We start from the raw sequence: 18,001 nt of genomic DNA, 5'->3' as shown, positions 1-18,001 counted from the left end.
TTTCACAAATAAAGTATATCTTGGAGTAGAAAAGAAAATAGAATTTAGGAAGAATTATATAAAAATATATTCAGATACCTATATGTTATGTATTCTATAGCAGGGGTGGACTGACCATTCGAGCACTAGGGCACTGCTCGAGGGTCAGTAGGGGGCCCCATAAGATGCCCCTGGCACCTTTCATTGGCTTTTTCACAGGCTTTTTTGGGTGTGGGCAAGGACACAGGGCCCCCATGATCTCCTATTGCCCGGGAGCCCCATGAGTTGTCAGTCCGCCCCTGTTCCATAAGTCACTTTTATGAACTAGATTCCTGGGGCCAAAAGTTGATAACAGAACAGAAACAAGGTGTTGCAATATTGACACATCAGTTAAATGCTGCCCTTTTGGGAGGTTCATGTATCACTGCCACAATATAGACCCCTCTAGCAAGGTTTCTCCCATCCCTTGACCACAAATCCACCAAATAATACAAGGCATGTCTTGATGCTTGCTACACATCACATACCTGTAATGCATAAGCTCTGTTAATGATCCCTTCCCTCAGGTGGCGTTATTTTTTTAAGCAGATGTAACCTCAAAGGATTATGGGGATTTATTAACCGCTTCCTGACTGCCCTATACCAGAAGTACTACTACAGGGCGGCAGGGCTGCGCAAAATCACGTATATATATGTTATGTTGTACTTTAAGGTAGGGGGTGCGCGTGCAAGCCACCCTACCTGCGCTGTCATTGCCAGCTACAGCTGTCGATCACCGGGTCCCGGCCAGAGATTCCCCACCGGCACCCGGCGATTGCTGAGGAACACTGACAGAGGAGAGGTCTGTATGTAAACAATACAGATCTCTCCCCTGTCAGCACCAGCATGCTGCTTTGTATTCTGCATAGCAGATCAATACAAAGCAGCATGCTTACACAGTAAAGCACACTCAGACAACACAGTAAAACAGCACACAGTTAACCCTTTGATTGCCCCAGATATTTACCCCTTCCTGCCCAGTGTCATTAGTACAGTGTCGGTGCTTTTTATTAGCACTGACCACTGTATTAGTGTCAGTGGGGATGTCAGTGGCAGTTAGTCAGTAGCCCCCAGTGTCAAAATGCCCGCTATAAATCGCTGAGCGCCGCTATTACTAGTATATAAAAAAAAATTCCCATATATATACCGCCATTTTTAAACGCTATAACGTTCATGTAAACCAATTGATTTACACGTATTGGGTTTATTTTTTAGCAGAGACATGTAGCAGAATACATTTTGGCCTAAATTTATGACAAAATTTGATTTTTTTCAATTTTTGTACTGGACATGTTTTATAGCAACAAGTCAAAAATATATATATTTTTTTCAAAATTGTCGGTCTTTTTTTGTTTATAGCGCAAAAATAAAAACAGAGGCGATGAAATACCACCAAAAGAAAGCTCCATTTGTGGGAAAAAAAGGACATAAATTTAATTTTCGTGCAGCGTTGCATGACCGCACAATTGGAAGTTAAAGTAATGTAGCACCGTATCGCAAAAAATGGCCTGGTCAGGAAGGGTGGTAAATCCTCAGGAGGCCAAGTTGTAAACATTGTATATATTACAGAGAATTCACAGACCATTAGAAGATACACAGCAGCAGATGACTCCTTTTGTGCAGATAGTAACCAATCAGCTTCCAGGTTTTATTGTCAAGTTTAATTGAACAAGTTAGAAGCTAATTGGTTAGTATGCACAGCTGCACCAGATTCTATGTGCATCTCTCGTCTGTATTTTACTGAAACCTAGCAAGTAGCAAGTCAAATTTTGTCGTAAATTTTTGTCATAAATTTAGGACAAAATGTATTCTGCGACATGTCTTTGCTAGAAAAAAATCCCAATACGTGTAAATTAATTGGTTTATATGAAAGTTATAGTGTTTACAAATGGCGGTATATATACTGGATTTTTTTTTCTACTAGTAATGGCGGTGATCCACAACTTTATAGTGGGACTGTGGCAGGCATTCTGACATTGGGGGAACTGACTTGGTGTCACTGACAGCACCAGTGACATCAATACAATGATCAGTGCTAATGAAAAGCACTGACACTGTCCTAATGGCACTGGGTAGGAAGGGGTTAACATGTTAGGTGATCAAAGGGTTAACTGTGTGCTGTTTTATTGTGTGCTGTGTGTGCTTTACACTGTAAGCACACTGCTTTGTATGGTTCTGCTATGCAGAGCCATACAAAGCAGTGTTCAGGGGCTGACAGGGGAGAGATCTGTGCTGTTTATACACAGGTCTCTCCCCCGTCGGTGATACTTGGTGATCGCCGGGTGCCAGCGTGGAATCACCGACTGGGACCCAGTGATTGACAGCTGAGGCCATGATTTTACGCACCCGTGCTGCCCTGTAGCAGTATCAGTGCTATAGCGTGGCGCGGAAGTGGATAAAGGCAAAATAAATAAACAAAAAAGAGAGACACACCAACCTTAAGCAATTTTAGCAGGGGTATTCAATTAAAGTTCACAAAGGTGCAGTCAGTAAAATTTCCTTCCAGCAGAGGTCCCAATCACATGTTTGATTCTTAATGGCACCTCTGTGCATTGGCAAACATGGCATGTCTTTGCATAGTGCCACAGTACCATGCAGCCCAGTACGGCGCCATTTAATAAAAGGGTCAGGGACTTCTTTCTCTGAGTTTCTGTGTATAAGGCAGCTTACTGACATAAATGTGCTGCCTACACGCAGAATGCAATGATGTGAACCTAGCCTCTGACCCTTCACATCACAGTTCTGTTATTACATCAGTGTTCAAATCCCCCCTGCACATCACCCCTCCTTTCATATTACAGTCCTCAGTTCCCCTTCACATTCTTGACCTTGGCCCCCCTTTATATCACCCCCCCCCACTTCAAATTGCAGTTTCCAGCCCTCTTTCATATCATCCCCCTTCACATTCCTGTTCCCACCCCCTTTATAGCACCCTTCCTTCACATTGCAGTCCCTAGTTCCCCTTCACATTCCTGTTCACACCCCCTTTATAGAACCCCCCTTCACATTGCAATCCTCAGCTCCCATTCACATTCTTGTCCTCACCCCCTATATAGAACCCCTACTTCACAGAGGAGTCCCCAGCACCCCTTCACATTCCTATCCTCATTCCCTCTATAGCACTCCCCTTCATATTCCTGTCCTGACCTCCTTTATAGTAACCCCATTTACATTCCTGTCTTCACCCCCTTTTAAAGCCCCCCCTTCACATTCCTGTCCTCGTCCCATTTATAGAACTCCCCCTTCACACTGCAGTCCTCAGCCCCTCTTCACAATCCCACCCTCGCCCCCTTTGTAGAACCCACTTCCTGTCATAACACTCACTTCCATTCCTGCCTTCACCTGCCCCCTTTATATCACCCCCCCCTTCTTCCTCCACATTACAGTTTCCGGACCCCCTTCACATTACCCCGGGCTTCCCCCGTACTTCATAGTTGTGACAGAGCCCCCTTTCCTGTCCTACTTTTACAGGGCAGAGGGTGGGATGCACAGAAAATCCAGAGTTGCTATCAGAAAGGCAGCACAGCAATGGACAGAGGGCGGGAGCTGCTGCAGTGAACTGATTGGTTACTAGGATGCAGGGCGGTCCTAGAAATCAGTTAAGTGGGCCAGCTCCTGCCCTCCGTCCATTGCTGTGCTGCCTCCCTATGTCAGCTCTGCAAAGAAGACAGTGCTAGCGTCGGCTGGGAAGAAGAACTGGCTCCTAAATGGCGTGACCAGAGCAGGACATTGACGCGGTCTGGATCCATACCGCAGTCCACCATTTAGTGATGGCTGAATTATAAAATACCATAATTAAATACATAAACACATGAAATGCATGTAAAATGAACAGCTTTATTTACAATAATGTGGCATGCAGTATAATTAAAACACATTGAGGTGTATTATTAAATAAGTTGTGTATGTAGTTTATTGACACTCATTTTAGTGATATTCAGAAAAAGAAAAGCCCAGACAGCACTCATTTATATATCTAGATATGATCTAACAGCCACAGCTGATGTACAGTACAATAGTGCATTCATTAATTATCAATAAATAAACTGTATATCTGTTCAAGCTCATTACTCCAACAGGGAAACTCTAGTGCAAGAAAAGATTCTGTTCCTTTCCTATCAAGATGTATAAGTCGTCTCACACCTCTGGCTGCGAGATTTACTATAAAGTAATTCATTGTGTTGTATTCTGTATAAAACTATATATCAGTGGCTATCAGACGGAGATCAGCACTAAACTGCAGCAATAATGATTGCTAGTTAAATGAATGAATATCTTATGTGATCAATGGGCACCAGAGGTCTGTTTTACTACTGTTTCCCCAAAAATAAGACCTACCCCGAAAATAACACCTAATACTATTTATGGGAATTGCTAAAGTATAAGACCTACCCTGAAAATAAGACCTAGTTGTGATCAGGGCTTTTTTTTAGCCGGAACGTGGCAGAACGCTGTTCCGTCATCTCCGGTACTGGCCTTGTGCACACCAATATCTACTGTCTCTTATAAACACAGAAGCACAGTCCCTCTTGTAAGTGACAGCACCATCCACTCCCACAGAACCCCCCTACCTCTGTACTCACTGTGGGACAGGGAAGGAACAGATATCTGTGGGCGCAGTGTGTTTAGGGGCAGGGCGGGGCATCTCGTTCTGCAGCCAAATGCATGGAAACCTTTTCCCCAGGCGTGATCGCGGCCAGGAAGAGGTGGAGCGGTGAGTAAGTGCGCTTGGTGCACTGACAGCTGTGTTTTGCAATGCTAGCTAACCATATGAGGGCAGTGGAGGGGGAGGGGGGGATATGCAAAGGTGAGCTGCAGTCAGGTGTTGCAGAGGTAAATTGACAGGTGAGGTGCAGACAGGGTGCATAGGTGAGCTGCGGCTGGGGGGTGCATAGGTGAGCTGCGGGTGGGGAGGTGGAGAGGTGAGCTGAGTTACAACCCACCTCTGCACTCCTTGCCACAGCTCAGCTCTGCACCCCCTGGCCAGAGCTTGCCTCTGCACCTCCATCTAAAGCTCACGTCTGCATCCCCTGTCTGCAACTCACCCCTACACCCTGTCTGTGGCTCATCTCTGCACCCTGTCTGAAATTCACCTGTCAATTCACCTCTGCAACACCTGATTGCAACTCACAACTGTCATCAGCCAGCCCTCTCTATAGCACCCTTTCTCAACCAGGGTGCCCAGGCACCCTTAGGTGCCTTGAGGTTTCTTTAGGGGTGCCTTGGCAAAATGTCTAAAAGTTGCCTAAAACTTGTATGCAAGCCAGTGGGTGGAAGAAGCCTGCCTTTTAGTTACACAAAGCCACAGGTTTTCATTGTACACCATTACGACCTTCTAGCCACCTGTGTCCTGACAACCAATGACATCATCAGTTGATAAGGAGGATGTCAGCTGCCTGCACAGCATCCTAGTTTGACTCTTCCTTGCCCCTCTCCATCAGTGCTGGGGTCTCATTAGCTCAGTGATAGAGAAAAACCTAAGAGAAACACTGAAATACTAGTCAGTACCAGTGTGCAAACATGTATTTGATCTGGAAGAATAAATCACCTCTTATGTTTGGTGTCCTACATGTGTGCATTATATAAAACTATTATAGTTTTTACATTTTAGAATGGGGTGCCTCAATACTGTCCATAATTTTAAAGGGTGCCTTGACTGAAAAAAGGTTGAGAACACTGCTCTATTGTAACCCTCATCCACAACTGCCTACAGCTTACGTCTGAACCCCCTATCCACATCTGTACATAAAAAAAACCTACCCCAAAAATAAGACCTAGTGTGTTTTTCTGAGCCAAAAAAAAAAAAAATAAGGCAGTATCTTATTTTTGGGAAACACGGTAGGACCTTCAGCATATCAGGCTAGATTGGAGGACAAACTGATTTACATATTCTGCTGCCATGTACCACCAATCACTGCCTGTTAAAGTTTTCTCCAACAGGTAATAATTTCAGATTTAAGGCTGTTACTATAATCAATACACATTTTCCTCCAATAAAGCCCTCCCTTTATTGGTCACATCCTAACTAAGACAACCAACATTTTTACATGGTTTAAACAAAGTGAACTGTCAAAGTGGAACTCCGCAAATCTGAGCATCTTTACTAACCAAATTACATAATTCAAACACAATACAAAAGAAATAAACAGTCTTTTATGCGAAAAAAAAAACATTTTTTTAAGTCATTCAAATATCTCTTACAACTGTAATGTATGGAATTGTTACAAAAGTTCCGCCTTTCGTAATGTCATAGCTGACAATCTTAAACATACACCCCAAGCCTCTCCTGACTCTAAAAGATCTTACAAGGCAGACACAGACAATACATTATTCTGCTTATCTGCTTTAGGAAGTTTTGTATACTAGAAATTGCTCCCAGCTTGAGAAAACATTGTTAATACATTACACTCTTCTATCTGAACATTGTACAGTTAGATATAATAAAAGAGTTTAGATCAGACCAGAAATCTTCAATAATTATAACTCTCTTACATGACTTATAACTTGTAGCTTGACACTTGTGATCAATGTAAAATGTACCTTTTGAAGATGTAGCCAATAAAGAAGGACTTTTAGGACCTGATTTACTTAAAGTGAATTTTCATGTTTGTGGTCAAATTTTGAGAAACCCCTTTATATTTTTGTTTTGTGTTCCTATTCACAGCACGAAAAAAGATAACTAAAATATATATTTCTTACATTTCTAGTTGTTTCTTTAGAGTGGGATTATTCATAGAACTCTGTTGGATACTTGTATTATTCAGAACCTGCAATGTGCTCACTTAGGGACATCTTAGGGACAGTTTGGATTAAAGGTTCTTTATAGGATAAGTTCACCTTTGGGAACATGTTCTATGTTCCACCCATAGCCGCAGCCACCGCCTACCACCCCCCTCCCTCTGACAGATAGTATGGGGAGAAGTCTCCCCATACTATCTGTCAAATTTGAAAACAGTGCGGCTGTGTAGGGCTCCGCCCACATGGTCGTATCATTCATTCACAGAATTCCGTGAATGAATGAACTGCAAGTCCCAACAGCCTTAGCGGCTGTTGGCTTGTAGTTTTCAATGAACCACCATGGCGCAGTGGAGCAGCGTGGTAGTTCAATGAAGCTTCTGGTCAGAATTTCTGCTTGCTCGTACATCCCGTACAGCAAACAGATATTCTGACAGGTCTGCAGGAGGCCTGCATGGCACCAGCGATCTACTGATCGCTGGTGCAATGCTTTCCAGGCTCCTGTAGGCAAAAATAATGAATGCACATTTTTTTACCTGCAAAAAATGTGCATTTATTATTTTTGTCTAAAAGGTGAACTTATCCTTTAACATACAATGCAGAACCCTTGCCTTAAAGGAGAAGTATGGGCTTATGGCAAAAAAATAAACCTGCATACTCACCTCCATTTCTGTGATGCTGCAGTTGTCCCAGGTTGGTTCTAAGATCAAGATCTGAGTGACCACCTGACCACTGCTCAGTTCAGGATCTGCTCCAAGCAGAAACCAGTGACTGTCAGAAACCAGTGACTGTCAGTCACTGCTCTCCCCTCTGATCCTCCTGCACTCACTGCAGTGTTGTTCTGGGCACAGCTGGCTCCAGCTCTTAGCCATGTGCTGAGAGGCAGAGCCAGCTGTCAATCAGGAAGCCAAGTAGATCCTGACAATACGTTCGGGTCCCTTCCACAGGCTGGAGCAGCTTTGCCTCATCATCTAATAGCAGGCAATAGTCTGCTATCAGTTGACTCTGGGTCACAGGAGAGCAAAAGTAAGTGTACTTCTAGGACCCACACGAAAAGTATGACCAGAAAGCTGTTGCTATAATTCTCTTGTAATATTTTAACACTTTAGTACAGGCAGTTTGTGGAGTTTTCAGAAAAGAGCATGAAAAGAATAAGCAGCAATGTTAGAAATACACTTTAACATTTACTAAATGAATCCTATAAAGTGTCTGTGAATTTATTCTGGTGCAGATCCATAAAATCAAGTAAATATTTCCAGGGCCAAGCATACAATTCTGTGCGATTATCATTAGAATAGCATACATTGGAGTTGTTTCTGCATCACTCCAACTAAGGCGAGTTTAAGACTTTATGTATTAAGACTTTTTATGGACCTTGATTATGCCCTCACTGCACTACTGAACAACACATAGGACCAGGCTTCAAGAAATGTTCCAAAAAAAAGAAAGTACTGTCAGCCCTTCATGTACTCTAAAAACAAAATAAAGGAGATCTTCATTAAGAATAAAAATCACCAATACAATTTTATACTAGGCTGTAGAGTTGCTTAGTACGGGTTGCACCGATACAATTTTTTCACCGCAGAGTACAAGTACCAATACTTTCGGTCAAGTACTGGCCGATGCCGAGTACCAATACCTTTGCAGTGCAATTTAAATACAAAATGCATGGGCTCAAATTGCAGTGCAAATAATTGCATGTGATTTGAACAGAAATGCGGTGCGATTTGAAATTCCCACGGCTTTCTCTCCTCTCCTTGCAGTGCTGACAGTATGGGCTAAACTAGCACCTACTGTCAGCACTGCAAGGAGAGGAGAGCATCAAATCACTGGGCCGGCAAAGTAACTTTTGACTGCGGGGATCATGGCAATCTGGTACAGCAGGTTCCGTGGGGGGATGAAGTTCAGTGGATGGCTCGAATCGCTGGAGGCTGGGGGGAGAGAGCCGCTGGAGGCTGGGGGGAGAGAGCCGCTGGAGGTTGGGGGGAGAGAGCCACTGGAGGCTGAGGGGAGAGAACCACTGGAGATGCGGGGAACAAAGCCATGGGAGAGGTGGGAGGAGCCCAAGTTGCAGCCTCTGATGTCTGCAGTAGGATCGGGAGCCAAAGCTTCACTGGTGGAACCCATGCAGGGAGGATTCCTGCACTGCTCCTGTGTGAGCTCAGGCTCAAAGTCACTATCAGAAGCCTGGGTTCACACAGGAGCTGTGCAGGAAACCGCATGCGATTCAGGCAGGTATTGCATTCCTGTTCAAATTGCATGCAATTCTTTGCAGTGCGAATTGAGACCATTTACTTTGCATAGACTCAAATCGCAGTGTCAAGGTATTGGTTTTAGGTATCAGGAGCATTTGCACAAATACTTGTACTCGTCCAAGTACTTGGTATTGGCACAAATATACATTCTCATTACATAAAAAGATAATAGTCATTTTTGGATACAAGTACCCTTTGGATTTCTAAAAAGCATCCCAATATTAGTCTTGGGTTCCCTTGTAACCTGATTCACCCTTTAAATGTACCTGAGAAAAAAATATATTCTTCTTTTCCATTTTAAAAGAAGAAAAGTAACAGACAGACTAATAGATACAGTATTTGTGTTTCAGAATTACATACACAGGAAACAAAAAATGATTCTAGACTTAATGGGCACCCACCAGATCAGATGTTACTGTTTACAGCTTCAGTTTCCATCCATCCAATGTTGGGGGCGGCTAGTGCCTGACTCCTTGAAGGATTGCCACAACACATCTCTGGAGCATCACATAGGAAGACATGCCTGACCTGTTACTAGCACTGCTTCCAGCTGACAGGTGAGTGGCATACTGACAGGTTCTCTTTAATAGTTGGAAACTACCAGTAAATGGGGCAAAATAGACAACATTCACTTTAAATGATTCAGACAGCTGATCAGCTGGCATACATGGTTATCCTAAGAATCTAGCATTGTTTAGGTCTTTGGATTGTGAAGTTATGACTTGCACTACCTGCAGATACGTTTTACAACATGAGATAGCAGAAAAGACTAGACTTCATATATCATCATAATCGTCTTCTGTTGTGGAACAATCTCATACATGAAACAGAGCGTGAGAAGAGACTATGAGCATACATTGTGCTCTGTCACTTAATGTGGAACTAAAATGATGTTCCGATTTGGTTTCCTCTGGTCTGAGCCAGAAATGGGCAGCATATTTCACAATAACTGAGCAGGCAACTTGTACACATGTCTCTTGGTGCCTTTATAGACAGTATTCCATATATACTATATATATACTGTATAAATTAGTTGAGACTGAACCAGCTGATATTAATTTGCACTGACATACTTCAGCTAATGTTTTGACTTTCCATTCCTTTTTGCGCCTCCCTTTCTTCATGTGTTCAATACTTTTTCCCTGTGTCATTCCATTTTAGTACACATAGCTTAATTTCTGAACTTATTTGTTTTGGTTTCTTTGTATGTATGGATTGCATGGGTTGTTACTGACATGTGGTGAAAATTTCATGTCAATAGCACTTTTAGAAATATATTTACCCAGAAAAATGGTGACGTGTGCAATACTTATTTTACCCACTGTGTACATATATATATATTCATTTTTTTACCAACCTTTTTACCCTAGAGAAACCCCTAAAAACATTTTCAGGTCTCAGGGAACCACTGCTAAGACCAGTTCACTGGGGTCAGTGTGAAACATTCCATTTACATTGGTGGTAGGTGGCACCATTCACAGTTATGGCCAGAATGCTACCCTTAGGGCTCATTCACACTAGGCTGTTTTGCCAACGCTTGCCAAACGCCCCTATAGCGTTTGGCAAGTGTTGGTCCGGCGTTTGCGGAGCGTTTTTTAACGCTCGGCAAACGCTCCGCAAACGCCGCATGCGCGGTTTAGCGGCGGTTGCTAGGCGTTTGCCGAGCGTTAATAACGCCCCACAAACGCCTATAATGCAGTTTGAGTGGTGTTACCGCTCCGCAACCGCGTCGCAACCACACCGCAAACTCCGGCCGGGCGTTTGCGGAGCGGCACCATAGACGAGAATAGGAGGCTTCAAAGCCTCCTGACTCGTCCAGAGGCGTCCGTTTTGCCGCGACGCAACGCGACGCGACGCAAACGCTCCCGTTAGAACAGCACCATGTGCTGTAATGTGCAGAATTGGCAGAGGCGTTTGGGAAGCGGTAAAAACGCTTCCCAAACGCCTCTCTGCGCCTGCACACAAGGCTAGTGTGAACGTAGCCTTAGAGACTGCTAAAAAATTCATTAATGTTATGTTGATGAATCTGTCAAATGGTGCTTGCCCTGAAATTGTGAAGGCACCATAAGATGGGAGGTCATTCCGTCACAGCTCAATCAATACCTAGCAACCTTTGGAGGAACCCTATGGTTCCAATGAACCGTGATTGAGAATCATATATACTGCAAACCTCTCACAAAGGTGTGATCTACACAGCCATTCTCCAAAGTAGATTCGTGCGCCTCACCCTATTTTGTCCAGCATATGGATTCATCTCTGTATGTAGACTGCTATGCTGATCATACATTTGGTAATATAATTGGCAATAGATTAGGTGCTTTTGTGACAAATTTGCAATCTGACAGCTGCCATTTCTATTATTTTTTGATTAGGCAACCAAAGTATAAAAATTGCAGTACAAATGATCAATAACACCACTAAATTGCTGCTGAAATATAATGTTCATGTATTTGTACAACTACATCAGCATTCAGTAGAGATATACATTAAAGTGCAAAAATTAAAGTCCACATATTATATGTCACTATGTCGTGACTAATTCAGAGATAATCGTGAGTGCCCAGTCCACAGTATCCCACTGGGTTGAGTGTTGAGAGGATCATGAGGATCCCTATTGACAAATAAACATGGTGATATCCAAAATTGATATAAGACTGCGCACTCACCAGATGCGCAATCAATATGCGCATGTAAGAGATAACCCCTATTAAGGTAAGGATCCAGGAAACCCTCTGGAATGTGGTCTGGTCTATTCTCGTACTCTGCTCACCCAGCTATCAAGCATGGCTCTGTCCTCCTCAGACGTGACTCTCTCTGCCCAGTCACCCGTCCCGGAGCCCACAAACGGCTTCCAACCAGCTCGGTCCACAACTGTCTACTCCTCGATTCAACTTCCTAGACAGTAGACAGTTGTGGATCAAGCCGGTTGGAAGCCGTTTGTGGGCTCCGGGACGGGTGACTGGGCAGAGAGAGTCACGTCTGAGGAGGACAGAGGCATGCTTGATAGCTGGGTGAGCAGAGTACGAGAATAGACCAGACCACATTCCAGAGGGTTTCCTGGATCCTTACCTTAAGAGGGGTTATCTCTTACATGCGCATATTGATTGCACATCTGGTGAGTGCGCAGTCTTATATCAATTTTGGATATCACCACGTTTATTTGTTAATAGGGATCCTCATGATCCTCTCAACACTCAACCCACTGGGATATTGTGGACTGGGCACGCACGATTATCTCTGAATTAGTCACGACATAGTGACATATATTATGTGGACTTTAATTTTTGCACTTTAATGTATTTTTGCACTATGCTGTGTTGTTCACAATAATTTATGCAAAACGAGATACTGGTTTTAAAACCTATTTTTATTTTATTCATTTATCTTGGATTCTATAACGCTGCACCTTTTGTTTACATATGAGTTTTGGAGGTTGATTAGGTACCTTTTGTGTTCAGCGGCTATAAGCTACTTTTATCGCTCACTTATCTGTTTTTTGTGTTATTCAGTAGAGATATGTTTTCAGCCAGTAGATGGCGGTGCTTACAATTTTGTATCTGCATCTATGGTTAAACTCTATGTCTTTAGAGTTCCAGTTTCCTGTTTGCAGAGAAACAGCAGATAAACACATGTGGACTGTGCATTGCCTGTTTTGTAGGGCTGTATACAGAATCTCTAACAATTGCAAGTCGATCGAAAAATCAGTTGTTAATCTAAACCAAGGGTCTCCGAACTTTCTACGCAAAAGGCCAGTCTACTGTCCCTCAGACCTTAGGGGGGCCGGACTGTAGCCAGTGGCAGTAGAAAATTCCCCAGCATCAATGCCCCATCATTGATTTTAAAAGAAGGAATAGTGCCCCATTGTTGATGTCAGTGAGAAGAAAAGTACTCCATTATTGATATCAGTGAGAAGTATAACGCCCCTTGGATGGTGTCAGTAGGGGGAATGGTGCTCCATCATTGGTGACAGTTGGTGGGATAGTGCCCTAAGGGCCAGATAAACTCAAGCAAAGGCCACATGCAGCCCCCGGGCCGCAGTTTGGAGACCACAGATCTAACCATGGGGGAAATTGTTGTGGACCACATCTTTTCCATAAAAGCATGTTTTTAACCAAAACCTAATGGGATGCTTCCAAAATTGCTAAATGTATGATCATCATTACAGCTTGCTGAATGTTTGCACAGAAAGATACACTGCTGACTTTCCTGTTAAAATATTTAAAAGCATGTAAATGTAGATGTAACAGTAATCATTCAGGAGAGGTAATGGTATTGGGACTTCACATGCATTGATAGCATCCCCTGACAACTAGGTCCTCAATGCTCAGTACAATTTTATAATTCTGTCATAACTATGAAACATACATGTAAGACAAATGTAAGTGCTAATATGGGCTTGCTCTATACTTTCTAATTAATTTTATATTTTTGTTATGTTTAATTGATAATGCAACTTCTTTTTTTTTTTAATATAAGAACGCACCTGGGTTGACTTGTTGTGGCATCAGAACAGCAGACAGTAGTCACATGTATAAACAAAGGCATATTTGCTAATAGTGTCTGAGGCAACAGCATAACATAACACAAGCCTGGATGTCCAGAAACACTGGAAATACCCACCAATGTATTCAGTTTTGTTAATTTTAGTAGCATGGAGAACCCTTCAATCTATCTAGATTCAAAACTCTCTTGGAAGAGTGATCTGAACTCACTCCACCTGCTGGTAAAACTTGGTATTGTTAAGTGACTATAACATACGGTGCTTTCATAGGATAACCACTGTCTGGGGCACCAGGCAGTAGAGGAATAGGGACTCTGTAGTTGTTTACAAGCCAGCTGCAGAAGATGTAGATCATTCTGTTACCAGAGATGGACACAGTACGGAATTTTTTGCTTCTGTCTTCCGTTTTAGACATTTCTGCATAGGTCTGAGGGAGATTTTATTTTATATATTTGCTACCTACACCATGATACACCAGAGATAAGCTCTTCTTAAAATATTTTTTGATGACGGAACAAGATGACAATACAGTCTAAACCTGGTGACATCAGTTTCATTCATTGTGCAGTAATATTAGTTTATAAGGAATGGATGCAATGTTTGAATCTAGACTAGCCTATAGAACCCCAACCTCAGCAATACGACTAACAGTGGAGGTGGTGTTCCTATGAATGAATCAGATTCCCTAACATGTGTATAATTAGTGACATTGAGCAACACAGGCACTCTTCTTTCCTGTACAATTAACATATCAGGACTGTATTTTATCACCTGGAAGCAGAATAGAAGCACATGTAATTATGTGACTGCCTATTATACATAGCCACCTACATACTGGTATCTTCAGCTCTGACCAGTGATAAGCATCAGTACATGTCTGACAGCCTCCATACAGCTCTATGGAAAGAGAACTGTCAAGCCATTATCCACTCCAGTGTCACAGCCAACATTGTCAGGCATGAAGGCGCAGTGTCTTTCTGTTTTCAGAAGGCTGCTCCAAGCTGAGCACATATGACAGTTCTTTTTACCTACAGAGATAAATGGATGCTCATCATTGTTCTGAAATAGTTATCGAGCTGTGCATGTTTAAAAGTTCCTTTACATCAAACAACAAAGAGACAAAACTCAATTAATAGAAAGGCTCTCTGCAACTTTTCCACTGTCTTGGAAGAATTACACAGAGGTGCATAACACATGCTAAAATAAAACATCTGTGAAGAGACCATAATATAAATATGTAAAAATATAGAGAGAACCTAAATAAAATCATGCCCTTTTGCTGCTGCACTTCTGTGAGTTTTAAAAATCAAGCTTGTAAAAGAATCAGTGCACAAAAATGAATCAATAAATACCATAAGTGTAAAATGATAAGAGGTGCTACATTGTCTGCCTGTGATCATGCCTTCCACGCAGTATAGGTAAAAAAATATTGTAACAGCATTTTATCTCAACATATCTCTGTTCCGAAAAGTCCGGAATAACTCTCGGAAGTGTTGCCTGGTGACGGATGTGACACACGTGTAGTAGTCCTTCAGTCCATGCTTTGCCTTCTCCTAGTAATAAAATCACATGGATTAGAACACGTACATGCCATATTCCACATCTATCAGTGTCTTCTGACTAAAAACATGGACATGGTACTTGGGATTCCTATGTCTTCATAATGCTGTACAAACTGAGCATATTTAAACTAAAGCATTCTGTGCAGGGGCGGACTGACCATTTGGAAACTCGGGCACTGCCCGAGGGCCCGGGGTCAGTAGGGGGCCCCATGAGATGCCCCTGGTACCTTTTTCATAGGCTTTTTTGAGTTTGGGCTAGGACACAGGGGCCCCATGATCCCCTATTGACCGAGGGCCCCATGAGTTGTCAGTCCGCCCCTGATTCTGTACACGTTTTATGAATTTAATGACCAGAGGTTAATGTAACCTAGGTGAACAGGCCACGTTTGGCAGCATCTGCTACATAAAGCATACTTTCATTTTAAGGATATACTGTATACACCTTTCACTTTACATACTGTATACATTCTCTACATTTTTATTTTATCATAAGCTGCCAAATGGACACAAAATGTTCTACAAAATGCAATTTGCACTAAATGGTTTATATATTTTTTTTACTTTTTAATGATTTTTTTACTGTGTGCATTTCACTGTAATAGCTGCAGCCTGCTGAGGAACAATGACTGAGCTGAGCCAGTATGTTATTTTGTAAACAAACCCCTGTGATCACCATGATTGGCTATCATAGTGATCAGATGATTGGGAATCAAACAGAGGGGTTCCTGAACTCTAGTGCAGGATTAAAATTGTCACTGACAGCATGGTCTCTGAACAAGGAGCCCTCCGAAATCTTCTCCTATACATACTGCCTGCCATCATACCCTCTGCACTTCTGTCCTGCACATACCACTCACTGTTATAGCCTTTGCATCTGTCGCTTACACCTACTGCCTGCTGTCTTACCTCTGCACTCCTCTCCTGTACATACTGCCCACTGTAATACTCCTCACACTCCTCTCCTGTACATACTGCTCTCTGTAATACCCCTCGCACTCCTCTACTGTACATACTGCCCACTGTAATACCCCTCGCACTCCTCTACTGTACATACTGCCCACTGTAATACCCCTCGCACTCCTCTACTGTACATACTGCCCACTGTAATACCCCTCGCGCTCCTCTCCTGTACATACTGCCCTCTGTAATACCCCTCGCGCTCCTCTCCTGTATATACTGCCCACTGTAATACCCCTCGCGCTCCTCTCCTGTGCATAATGCCCACTGTAATACCCCTCGCGCTCCTCTCCTGTGCATAATGCCCACTGTAATACCCCTCGCGCTCCTCTCCTGTACATACTGCCCACTGTAATACCCCTCGCGCTCCTCTCCTGCACATACTGCCCACTGTAATACCCCTCGCGCTCCTCTCCTGCACATACTGCCCACTGTAATACCCCTCGCGCTCCTCTCCTGCACATACTGCCCACTGTAATACCCCTCGCGCTCCTCTCCTGCACATACTGCCCTCTGTAATACCCCTCGCACTCCTCTACTGTACATACTGCCTTCTGTAATACCCCTCGCACTCCTCTGCTGTATATACTGCCCACTGTAATACCCTCGCACTCCTCTCTCCTGTACATACTGCCCTCTGTAATACCCATCGCACTCCTCTCCTGTACATACTGCCCTCTGTAATACTTTCTGCACTCCTCTCCTGTACATACTGCCCACTGTAATACCCCTCACACTCCTCTCCTGTACATACTGCCCTCTGTAATACTTTCTGCACTCCTCTCCTGTATATACTGCCCACTGTAATACCTTCTGCACTACTCTCCTGTACATACTGCCCAATGTAATACCCTCTGCACTCCTCTCCTGTACATACTTCCCACTGTAATACCCTCTGCACTCCTCTCCTGTATATACTTCCCACTGTAACACCCCTCGCACTCCTCTCCTGTACATACTGCCCACTGTAACACCCCTCGCACTCCTCTCCTGTACATACTGCCCTCTGTAATACCCCTCGCACTCCTCTCCTGTATATAATGCCCACTGTCATACCCTCTACACTCCTCTCCAGGACATACTGCCCGCTGTCATATGCTCTCTTCTTCTAAAGATGAACAAACAAAACCAGCGCTCCAATCCTCATGCAAACTGGAAAAATGTCAGGATGCCAAACGAAGAGGTGCTGCCCTTCAAAGATCGGGAAATCTGACCACTGACAAAGAAGAACAGACAAGGGCACACTCTTATCGTGCATTACCATGATATACCACATATTTATTAAATAGACAAAATGATGTATACTCACAAACCAACGATAATAAAAGCAGTGTGTATGGTCCACAAAAACAGTCGCAAAAGAGCTGTGTCTTTTTTGCGGATAAGCTAACGCCCCCTTGAAGGGGGTTCAGCTCCTGAAACGCGTTAGCTTATCCGCAATAGAGACACAGCTCTTTTGCGACTGTTTTTGTGGACCATACACACTGCTTTTATTATCGTTGGTTTGTGAGTATACATCCTTTTGTCTATTTAATAAATATGTGGTATACCAGGGTAATGCACGATGAGAGTGCTCCCTTGTCTGTTTTTTTTTGCTCTCTTTTTCTGTACAAACTCCTCTTTAAAAATGTAAATTCAAAAAACATAACTGTATATTGTCCCAGTGTTCAGCATACTTATTATATATATTTTGACTGATTATGGTACTGTGCGGAGCCATTTCATTACACTGTCAACAGGCTCCAGGAGTTGCTCGGTGTATGGTAATCCTAAACATTAAAACAACTGATATTATATTGCTGACTGGATTAAACAGAGAGGCGACTTACTTATCTACTATTGAGCTGTTTCTTCAGACAGGCTCGGAAAGAGGTATATTTCTGCTCAGTTTTGTAACCCTGCACAGCAGAAGAGATGGGTGCGGATACAAAGATGGTGAAGCAGCCAGAGAAGAGTGTAAAAAATACAATACA

The 18,001-nt window shown here is 43.1% G+C and overlaps 1 protein-coding gene and 1 long non-coding RNA gene across 5 annotated transcripts in view; both read right to left on the bottom strand.

Annotated features, from left to right (window-relative positions):
• Positions 1-3,835: 3,835 nt before the first annotated feature.
• Positions 3,836-11,541, bottom strand: LOC149469429 (uncharacterized). The gene is made up of 2 exons (XR_016311583.1): positions 10,987-11,541; positions 3,836-10,503 (listed from the first exon to the last, which is right to left on the bottom strand). It is a non-coding gene; the product is annotated as an uncharacterized LOC149469429 (long non-coding RNA).
• An 813-nt stretch (positions 11,542-12,354) lies between these two features.
• The window catches only part of MICU3 (mitochondrial calcium uptake 3), a 213,143-nt gene continuing 207,496 nt past the window's right edge, over positions 12,355-18,001 (bottom strand). For all 4 annotated transcript variants that reach the window (XM_089669304.1, XM_089669305.1, XM_089669306.1 and 1 more), the window contains 2 exons: positions 17,858-17,926; positions 12,355-15,062 (listed from right to left, as the gene is read on the bottom strand). In XM_089669304.1, the coding sequence (XP_089525430.1) occupies positions 17,858-17,926 (69 nt within the window). In that variant the 3' untranslated portion in view covers positions 12,355-15,062. The remainder of the gene's footprint in view (positions 15,063-17,857; positions 17,927-18,001) is intronic.

The sequence above is a fragment of the Staurois parvus genome, unplaced genomic scaffold (genome assembly GCF_062004578.1).
Source record: "Staurois parvus isolate SC_StPar_1 unplaced genomic scaffold, SC_StPar_1.0 ptg000071l, whole genome shotgun sequence".
Lineage (NCBI taxonomy): Eukaryota > Metazoa > Chordata > Amphibia > Anura > Ranidae > Staurois > Staurois parvus.
This window is presented reverse-complemented; position numbering and strand designations above follow the sequence as displayed.